This window comes from Haliaeetus albicilla, chromosome 18 (genome assembly GCF_947461875.1).
Source record: "Haliaeetus albicilla chromosome 18, bHalAlb1.1, whole genome shotgun sequence".
Classification (NCBI taxonomy): Eukaryota; Metazoa; Chordata; class Aves; order Accipitriformes; family Accipitridae; genus Haliaeetus; species Haliaeetus albicilla.
In genome coordinates this window covers 20,708,137-20,717,515 of record NC_091500.1, presented here as the reverse complement: position 1 = coordinate 20,717,515, position 9,379 = coordinate 20,708,137, and the positions used below count along the sequence as shown (strand labels likewise).

General features: G+C 65.2%; 1 protein-coding gene across 2 annotated transcripts; it reads left to right on the top strand.

Annotated features, from left to right (window-relative positions):
• Window positions 1-6,360: 6,360 nt before the first annotated feature.
• On the top strand, window positions 6,361-9,379 carry LOC138689905 (uncharacterized). 2 transcript variants are annotated; one of them, XM_069806546.1, is made up of 8 exons: window positions 6,361-6,816; window positions 6,897-6,947; window positions 7,039-7,116; window positions 7,423-7,479; window positions 7,915-8,683; window positions 8,866-8,935; window positions 9,097-9,143; window positions 9,265-9,379. In XM_069806546.1, exons 1-5 carry the CDS (start codon window positions 6,487-6,489, stop codon window positions 8,059-8,061), a joined length of 663 nt encoding a protein of 220 aa, XP_069662647.1. In that variant the 5' UTR covers window positions 6,361-6,486; the 3' UTR covers window positions 8,062-8,683; window positions 8,866-8,935; window positions 9,097-9,143; window positions 9,265-9,379. The 2 variants fall into 2 exon arrangements, with proteins under 2 accessions (XP_069662647.1, XP_069662646.1); XM_069806545.1 differs by having other exon boundaries at window positions 7,915-8,935.

Below are 9,379 nucleotides of genomic sequence, written 5' to 3'. Positions count from 1 at the left end.
CCCCCGGGACCTGCGCACGTCGGGATGGAGCCCGGATCTCGCCCGCTGCTCGCCCTCTGCCTCGCCAGCTGCCTCCTGGCCCCAGGTAAGCGGCAGAGGGGGCGGCGAGGGGCACTGACCCCCACCCAGCCCTGGGCGCGGGGAGAGGGTCCCTGGCCCCTGCGAGCAGCAGCATCCCCATGCATCGGGCATCCCTGGGTGGGGGCCGGGGCTGGTGGGCTGGGGGGCTTGGGCTGGTGGTGAGGAGGGGTGGGTGTCCCCGCATGCTTCTCCACCTCGCTCAGCTGCCAGTGGCTCCCCACAGCCGGGTCCTGGGGGTCCCTTGGGAGGGGTCCGGCTGCATTCGCTGCCGCGGCCCCTCCAGCCCCGGTCTGGGTCCCCTCGGGCTGCCGGGGGGCGCAGGGCAGGTTCGCCTACAAGCTGCTCCACGACCTCTTCGCCAACTATTCCAGTGCCCTGCGCCCCGTGGAGGACACGGACCGGGCGCTCAGCGTCACTCTCCAGATCACCCTCTCCCAGATTATTGACATGGTGAGTGGCCGCGCACGGCACCGGCACCGGCAGCCCAGCCCGGCCAAAACGGGACCTTCCCTGTCACGCTCCTGGTCACCGCTTAGCCGGGCTCTGCTCTCCCCCACCGGGTCCTGCTTGACCCAGAGCTGATGCTCATCCCTCAAAACCAGCCCAAACCTTTCAAAACCAGCCCAAGCCTTTCAAAACCAGCCCAGCTGGCCCCAATCAGCTCAGAGCCCCAAAAAACAGCACTGCCCCCACCCCCCAAAAGGAGCTTGGACCACCTGAAACCAGCTCAGACCTCTCCAACCCCCCCAAAACCAGTACAGTCCCCTTGAAAGCATCTCAGGCCCTTGGGACCCTTACAGAAGCTGCCGAACTGGAGGGTCGAGGGGGGTTGCTGGTGGCACTGGTGTCTGTCCCCCCACGCCCACCCTCTCCCCTCGGCAGGACGAGAGGAACCAGGTCCTCACCTCCTACCTGTGGGTCCGCCAGGCAGGGCATGTCGGTCCCGGGGTCCATCGGTGCCCACTCAGCCCAGCCCGTGGTGGCCAACATCCCACGGTGGAGACCCTGCAGTGGTGTCCCTCCCCAGGGACCCCTGCAGCAGCATGGCACGGCACGGCACGCTTTCAAGTTCAGAGCCAAAGCGGGTAGGACCATGGGGCCAACGCAGCAGCTGGTGGCACCAGCCCGCAGACAGGCCCCCAGCCTCGCTGCCGAGCAGAAGTGAAACCCCAAAAAATCATCACAGCGCTGCAGGATCCCAAGCCAGGCAGGTACAGCACCCGCTCCCACCCTGAGCAGCACCGGTGCTGCCGTTCCCCTGGCAGCCTTCGCTCCCCGGCTGCTTCTTGGACGACCCAGGGGGTCTGGGGGGGGAGCACGCTCCATGAGGAGGGACCCCTCTCGAGGCTGAGAGACCCCGTACCTGACACCAGGCACCGACGGCTTGGTACATGGCATTGTTTGCATGCAGGTAACATTTAAGATACGTGTAGGAAGCTTACGCGATGAGCTTTGTATCCCGCCCTAACGTAAAGCGGAGTAGAGCACTGACCGCCGATCCACCTGTGCTTATTAAATATTTTACATCCCTACACTGACTGATTAGAACTCGATCAACTAACGACTAGATGAGCTCCGGCCGAGCGACCTGTGACTCTTCTCCTGACCGAGACCCTGTGCCGGGGGGCCGGACCCCGGCCCCTGCCGCTGCTGCCACGCACGCCACATAGCGGCCGTCGGGGCTGGCCTGGGTGGCACCGAGGTCTCTCCCGGCTCCGTTACAGCCAGCGTCACCTCACCCGGGATGCCCGGCCATCCGGCACAGGGACGAAGCGACCGCTCTGTCCCTGCAGCCCTCTCTCGGGGACCTGGGAGGGAACACCCCCAGGGGGCAAAATCCCGGGGGGGGTGCAGACCCCCAAATCCCAGCAGGAGCCCAGGGCCATGCCTGGCCCCAGCAGGGAGTGGAGAAGCTGGGGGCAGGTGGGACGCGGCATCTAAACCCGGGGCAGCCACGGCACCCCAGGTTCTCCTCCATGGGGGGGTCCTGCTGCCTCTCCTGTGCCCCCCACCAGCGGGCTGGGGGGCACGGCTGACCCCGGCTGGCCGAGGGGACGCTGCAGCCTGCCTGGCATCGCACTGCCGCTCAGATCAGGGGGGGCTTTTCCCACGCAGCCATCGGTCGGGCCCTGGCTGAGCATCACCCGGCTGGGCTGCTGGCACCGACCACTCGGGCACCTCTTGGCGATTTGGTGCTTTATTTCCCTTCGCTAATTAAAGCGGCCTTGTCCCTAGCCAGAGTTTCCGCTACTCCTTGCATTTGCCCTCCCGATTGTCCCCCCATCCTGCTGGGGGGGGAGCGAGCGGCTGGGGGGGTCGGCTGCTGGCTGGGGTCAAGCAGCCAGGGCCTGGGCTCAGCACCCAGGGGGTTCTCTTTAATTTCTCCTCCTTCCCCTTCCCCTTCCCCTTCCCCTTGTCCTTCCCCTTCCCCTTCTTCCCCTTCTCCTTCCCCTTCCCCTTCTTCTCCTTCTCCTTCTCCTTCCCCTTCTTCTCCTTCTCCTTCTCCTTCTCCCTCCCCTCTGAAGCCCCCCCCAGGGTCCCCCTTCCTGCAGACTGTGGGCTTCCCCCAGCTGCCACCCCTGATTTCCAGGGGGACATCCCAGCCCCTCCTGAGCCCCTCGCATCTGCCCGTACCAGGCTGGGGAGGGTGCGGGGGGCTGCCAGGTGTCACAAAGGGGGGGGGTCTGCCTGTCCCGCGATGTCACAAAGGGGGGGTCTGCCGGTCCCACGATGTCACAAAGGGGGGGACTGCCTGCTGCCGTACTATAAAAGTGGGGTGCGGAGCCCTGCGGGAGCAGGCAGTGGGTACCGCAGTCTGGCATCGTCTCGGCAGACTGCAGCCTCCGCCTCTGCCACACCAGCAGCAGCGTTGGGCGCCCATCACTGGGAACCCATGCAGTCACTGGGGATCCGCACCGCGGACCCCCACCGGTGACTTGGAGCGCCGTGGCCACACCGGAGCCGGTGCCATGGAGCGCTCCAACAACCTCACCCTGGCTGAGCTGTTCCAGCTCCTCATGCTGGTGGTGCAGCTCAGCCTGGTCTCTGCTGTCCTGCAGGTCAAGCGGCTCTGGGTAGGTGGCCATTGTGCCGCACGGCACTATGGCGTGCCGTGGCGTTGCGCGGCGTGGCATGGGGTATGGCGTTGTGTGGGGCGGCGTGGAGTGGCGTGGGGGGCTGCGGCGTGGGGCCGGGAGCTGCTCCGGTCTCACCCAGCTCCTGGGGAATCCTACAGAGTTTGTGGAAGGAGTTGAAGAGTCAGATGAAAGCGGCGAGAGCCCATACGGAGAAGCAGAGCGGTGAGCGGCCCCGGCACCGAGCACCCCACCATCGGCCGAACCCCACGGCAGCCCTGACCCTGGGGCTGTGCCGGGGGCTGCTGGCCGCTCACTGTATCCCCTCCCTCAGCAGCTTCTCTGCAGCAGACACATAGAGATGTGGAGAAGGTCACACAGACCCTGGAGATGTGAGTGCTGGGGGAAACCCCCCCAGATCTTGCCCCAGACCCTCGCCTGCCTGTCAAGGAGGGGGTGCTGCCCTCGGGTCCCGCTGGAGGGGCCGGGGTGCAGCTGGGTCTCTTCCCTCTCCTCTCTGCAGGGCCATCATGCAGGCGTCGAGCCAGGAGTGCCTGTCCCCGGGGGCCCCGCTGGTCTCCCTGTCCTCCATCCTGGGGAGCAGCTCCTCTTCCCTGTGTTCCCTCTACTCCTTCCCGGAGCCCTGGCCCGGTGCGATGGCGGAGCTGGCGGCACTCGCTGGCTCGGGACCCCCCCAGACCCCCAAGGCTGTGAAGAGGTCGATGGACAGACTGCTGGAGTTGCCAGTGGGGGCCAAGCAAGAGCGGGTCCCTGGGGATGGTGGGGACAGGGCGCAAAGCGCCGTGGACGAGGAGTCACCCCCCAGCAGCCCCCCAGCTGTGGCCACGGACGAGGGGGAGCTCGTCCTCCAGCTCATTAGTACCATTCAGGCCGCCCAAGCAGTGACCGAGCAGCAAAGTGAGCTGCTGCAGACGGTGCTGGCCCAGCGGCAAGGGACAGCAGCGGGCTGCGGTGGGACCCCACCCAGGGACCCCCCCCTCCCCTCCGCCAAGATGGAGGTGCAGGTGCAACTGGGGTTGCTGGGGGACAGAGTCTGGCCCCAGCGCTTTGGGGCTGAGCTGCCAGCGGCAGACGCGGACGTGGACAAGGCTGCGGGTGGGGACACGGATGCGGGAAAAGAGCGAAGCAGCCTCATGGAGTGGGAAAGGAGCATCCCCGTGGAGTTGGGCAGGAGCAGCCCAGTGGAACTGGACAGGAGCAGCCCGGTGGACATGAAGAGGAGCAGCCCTGCGGAACTGGACAGGAGCAGCCCCGTGGACGTGAAGAGGAGCAGCCCTGTGGAACTGGACAGGAGCAGCCCGGTGGACATGAAGAGGAGCAGCCCTGCGGAACTGGACAGGAGCAGCCCGGTGGACGTGAAGAGGAGCAGCCCTGTGGAACTGGACAGGAGCAGCCCCGTGGACGTGAAGAGGAGCAGCCCTGTGGAACTGGACAGGAGCAGCCCGGTGGATGTGAAGAGGAGCAGCCCTGTGGAACTGGACAGGAGCAGCCCCATAGAGCCGGAAAGAAGCAGCTCCATGGGCTTGTGCAGCACCATCCCCGCTGCTGCGGGCACGAGCATCCCAGCAGAGCCTGGTCCCCGGCAGCGGGTGCCCGTGGGCAGGACACGTGGCCGGACGGCCCCGGGTCCGTGCAGGGCTGGACGGTGCCTGCGGGAGAGCTGTGCCCGCCTCTGGCGCTGCCTGAAGTCCTGGTGGAGACGCCACTGGCAGCCCTGCCGCATCCGCTTCCGCAAGCCCCCGTGCTGGCAGCGCTGGTCCCAGAAGAAAAATGGGTTCCCCTACTACTGAGCTGCTGGGGAGCGTGGGGCTGGGGATGCTCGGGGCGCTCCCCCTTCTGAAATGTCAAAAAAATTAAATGTTGTCTTGTCTGCATCCCTGGTGTCGTGGTTCGTCCCTCCCTCCCGTGGCTGGGGGTGCAACTCCCCCAGTGCCCGACTCAACGGCGACAGGCTGGCAGCGCCGGCACCCACAAAACTGGGGTTGGAGGTGGCTGGTCCCCCAGTGGGTGTGCTGGTGTCTGGGGACCCGGGTGGGCTGGAGAAATGGGCCAGAAGGAACCTCATCAAGTCCAACAAGGTGGCCAAAGGGTGTCCGGGGCTACGTCAGGAGGAGCGTGGCCAGCGGGTTCAGGGAGGGGATGCTCAACTGGGATGGCTGGGGGTGTTCAGCCCGGAGAAGAGACGGCGCGGGGGGATCTCGTCCATGTACATCAATACCTGCAGGGAGGGTGCCAAGGGCGGGGTGGGGCTGGAGGTGGGGGGCACCGACGTGAGCACTGGCAGCATTTTGGGGCACTGCTGGGTTTCATGCATGGTTTGGGGTGGCGTGAGACCCCCGAAGGGGAAATTCTGGTTGTGACTGCTCAGAGGTGGTAATTTGAGACCAAGGAATGAGCTGGCATGAAGGGCCTGGAGGTCTGTTGGGGAGGCTCACACAATCAAATCCAGCAGGTGTTAAAAGTCAGATTTATTCTTCGGTAAAAAGTTAGTTAGAACTCCGATAACATTAGTGAGCCACAGGCTCAATGATGTAAGGGGAATTGGTACTACACAGCCGCCTTAAGAATCCTTAAGATTTAAAAGCGATGACTCAAAATGCGCGTATCACTCACCTAAAAGATGAGGGCTCTCAACCTCGAGGAGTTACCTGGGGCGGCATCCTGACCCAAGGAGAGAGTCCCGGACTGCAGACCCGCTGCTCCGAGGAGGACTGACTCAGGGTGTCCTCCGGCGGGACCCCCTTTATACCCTTGTCGAGTCTGACAGAGAGCTGGTCCTTATTTTTCCCCCTTCCCAGACTGTTGTTCCCCCCTGGGGCTGGATGCTGGATGCCGGTGGGGGCTGGATGCTGGACCCCATGCGGCGTGGCCATCCGTGCACGCCCGTCGTTCACGCGTGTCCGTGCGAGTGTCTTCTGGGACTGTGCGCAGCCTGGCTCCTGCTTGGTCCTGGGGTGGGCAACGGTGGCAGCCGGGTGGTGAAGGAACCAGCAGACCCCCCCAGGGAGACGCCGGCAAGCGGTGCCCGCGGTCGCTCCCGCTGGTGGGCTAAGAGTGATGCCCTGTTTCCCCAGCGGCTGCGGCCGAGCCCCAGGTCAGCTCTTGGTGCCAGCCCAGGGAGGCGATGGCCATGTCGCGGTGGGCAGCGGTGACCATGTCACTGTGACGTCACCTCACGCCTGTGACACGGGTGCCCCGGCGGGTATAAAAGGGGCTGCTCCTGGAGACGGGGGAACATTCCGGGGAGAACCTCGGAGCTGTTGGGCAGGAGTTTAGAGGAGACTCGCAAACGACCTGTCCTTTGTCCACCATGCAGTGGAATGTCTCTGGCGGTGAAGAGGAAGGTGAGGGCAGAGCATCCCCACAGTCCCCACAGCCGGCTGCCGGGCGAGGGGGTCCGTGTGCGGCACCCCCAGCCTCGCTCATATGCCGAGTAGAGGCAGGCGTGCATGAGTGCAGATGCCCTGAGCTTGGGGACCATCCCTGCGAGCATCCGTGCCCCTCACACCCCGCTCGCTCCCGACTCGCAGGTGTAACCACCCAGGCAGAAGCGGTGAAAGAAGACCTCCGCATGGTCCGGGCGTGCCTGGCCCGCTGTTCCGCAGCATCCCAAAGCCACAGGGCGCTGCTGCAGTGTCTGGTAGGTGGGGAGCGGTCCCCTTGTCCCCGGGGACTGGGGCTGCGAGACCGGAGCCCCTGACCCCTCCTTTCACCATGCAGGGGCAGAAGCAGCAGGAGCTGCAGAAAACCTTGGAGCGGCTCACCTCGGAGGTCAGTGTCCCCTCCTGTACCCACGTCCCCCAGCTGCGGCGGCTGGGGCTGTGTCAGGGGCTCAGTGCCTGCGTGCGGCTCCTTTTCCCAGAACTGTCTCGTGGCACGCTGTTTCGAAGAGAGCGGCCAGGAGCTCCAGCAACTGGAGGGGCAGGTGGCCCAGATGAAGGTGAGTTCACAGAACCACGGTCTGGTTGAGGTTGGAAGGGGCCGCTGGAGATGATCTGATCTTGTCCAATGCCCCTGCTTAAGCGGGGTCCCCTAGAGCCAGTTGCTCAGGTCCATGTCCAGATGTGGACCGTGTCCAGAGCTGGGCCTGGGGGGGGTCCCTCTGTCCGCCTGCAAGGCTGGGAAGGAGAGAGGACGCAGGGGCAAAGGCAGTGCCCGAGGGGAGCCGGGAAGCGATAATGCGGAGGGGAGGGCGCTTGTGGGAATGTCCAGTGCCCTGATGGCTTCTCCTCCTCCTCTCTCGCAGAAGCGCTTTCAAATAGCAAAGAGCGAGGCAGTCGCAAGCCTGGAAGAGGCACAGAAGGTACAGGGAAGAAGGATGCCCATCCTGGCAGGGTCAGGGAGGGGGTGCCAGTGCTGGGTCCCCGCACCCCAGCATCCACGGGCGGGGTCATTGACTTTGGGATGTGGCATCCGCGATGGAGGGATTGGGCCCCTGCCCCTCCTGCAGATGTTGCCGTTCCCTCTTCTCTCCCAGGCAGACCGCTTTTGGGAAAAGGCAGAGGGAGGCACAGCAGTGCAGGTCCCTGGCGCCTCCCCCCCCATCTCCTGCCAAGTCCTGGGCTGCCAGCAAGCACAGGCTGAGCCGGGCATGGGGCGAGGGGGCACGCAGGACCGCTGGCCGGGTGCGGGTGTGCAAGTGGCTGATGGGCGCTGAGAGATGGGAAGCAGGGGCAGCGCCGTGTGCGAGGGGGCGTATGTCTGTGAGAGGGCGTCTGATGGTTCCCCATTCCCGCAGGCGGCAAAGGCTGCGGCGACCAGTCGAGGAGCCGGCAGAGATGCTGAGCAGAGCTCCGCGCTGACAGCAAGCAGCAAGGAGCTGCTGCAGCCTAGGGTAGGTATGGAGGGGCTCCTGGTCCACAGGGGCTGGGGCTGCAGACCCTGAGCCCCTGCTCTCCTTTCTGCACGCAGAAGGAGAACCATCAGGAGCCACACGATGCCGTACAGCAGCTCAGCACTAAGGTTGGTGTCCTCTCCTCTGCCCCTGACCCAGAGCTGCGTCAGCTGGGGCTGAGAGGTTGGAAGGGACCGCTGGAGGTCATCTTGTCGTCTCCAACCCCCCTGCTCAGAGAGGGGTCACCGAGTGCCGGTTGCCCAGCGGCGTGACTAGGGAGGACAATTTTCCCAGGCTGGGGGGGGGTCCATCGCTTCCCCACGCCCGGCCTTGCGAGTCACCCAGTTTCCCAGTAGTGCCCTAGGGCAGCGGGGGAGTGAGTGGGCACAGCCCTGGGGCTGGAGAGGGGCGAGGGTGCCAAGGTCCCAGCCCAGCTGCCCGCACGACGCACCCGTGGTTTTGCAGGAGGAAAAGTTCCGTGCCCTGATAGCATCGTGGCTCAAGGAGGACAAGCAGGAGAATGAGGTAGTGCCGAAGGGGCCGGGGGAAAACGGGCGGGTGCCCACGGTCCCTGGGGCCACAGCAGGCTCAGGGACTCAGACCCTTCCCTCTCCCAGGCGCTGCGTCAGGAAATAAGAAATCTGGAAGAGAGACTGGAGGAGGAAGAGGGCTGGTAAGCGGGGTCCCTCGCCCCACACGGGTGTCCCTGCAGCACCCGGCGCCATGGGGCTGCCAATGCTGGTGCCAGGGGAGCCCCATCCCTGCCTGGGGTGGGGGGGGGGTGTGTGTGGAAGGGGACCCCCGGCGTGGCCACGGAGGTCTGTAATGTGTCCAACCAAGCCCTGTTGCCTGCAGCCAGTATCAGAGGAAGAAGGAGGCAGAGATGCCGGAGACTGTGCTGCCGGAGGTGGTGGAAGCACGGCTGGTAAGGGGGAAGAGCCTGTGGGTCTCCCTGAGGAGAGGGGTCCACGGAGGTGCCAGCCACGCGTGGGCTACGCTCCCGTGCAAGGCAACTCCGTGCAACTCCAGCTGTCCCGGCCGTGCAGCAGCGCTTGACAAGTGTCCTTGCTCTGTGTTGACCTGCAGGAGAGGGACGTGCGGGCGAGGAGACGCGGTTTCAGTTACTGGCTGCAGTGAGTGTCCCCACCGGGTGATGGGCTGGACGCCTGCTCCAGCCGGTGGGGCTCCTCCATCCCTCTTGGGGCTGGGATGCATCCACCCTGCCCTGTCTCCCATACTTCTTCTGCCCCACAGGACACTCCTCCTGCTCTTTGTCGGCCTGGAGCTGGCCATCATCTTTGCAGTGGCTGCTGCCGTGCTTTACGCATCCTGGTACGACCCCGAGGTCTTCCACCGCCTGCTGCCCAAG

Excerpts from the sequence above, each read along its gene's own strand:
- LOC138689905 (XM_069806546.1), top strand. The coding sequence starts at position 6,487 with ATGCAGTGGAATGTCTCTGGCGGTGAAGAGGAAGGTGAGGGCAGAGCA. Across the intron at positions 6,948-7,038 it reads TGGAGCGGCTCACCTCGGAG|AACTGTCTCGTGGCACGCTG; the intron begins GTCAGTGTCCCC and ends TCCTTTTCCCAG. Across the intron at positions 7,117-7,422 it reads GGCAGGTGGCCCAGATGAAG|AAGCGCTTTCAAATAGCAAA; the intron begins GTGAGTTCACAG and ends CCTCTCTCGCAG.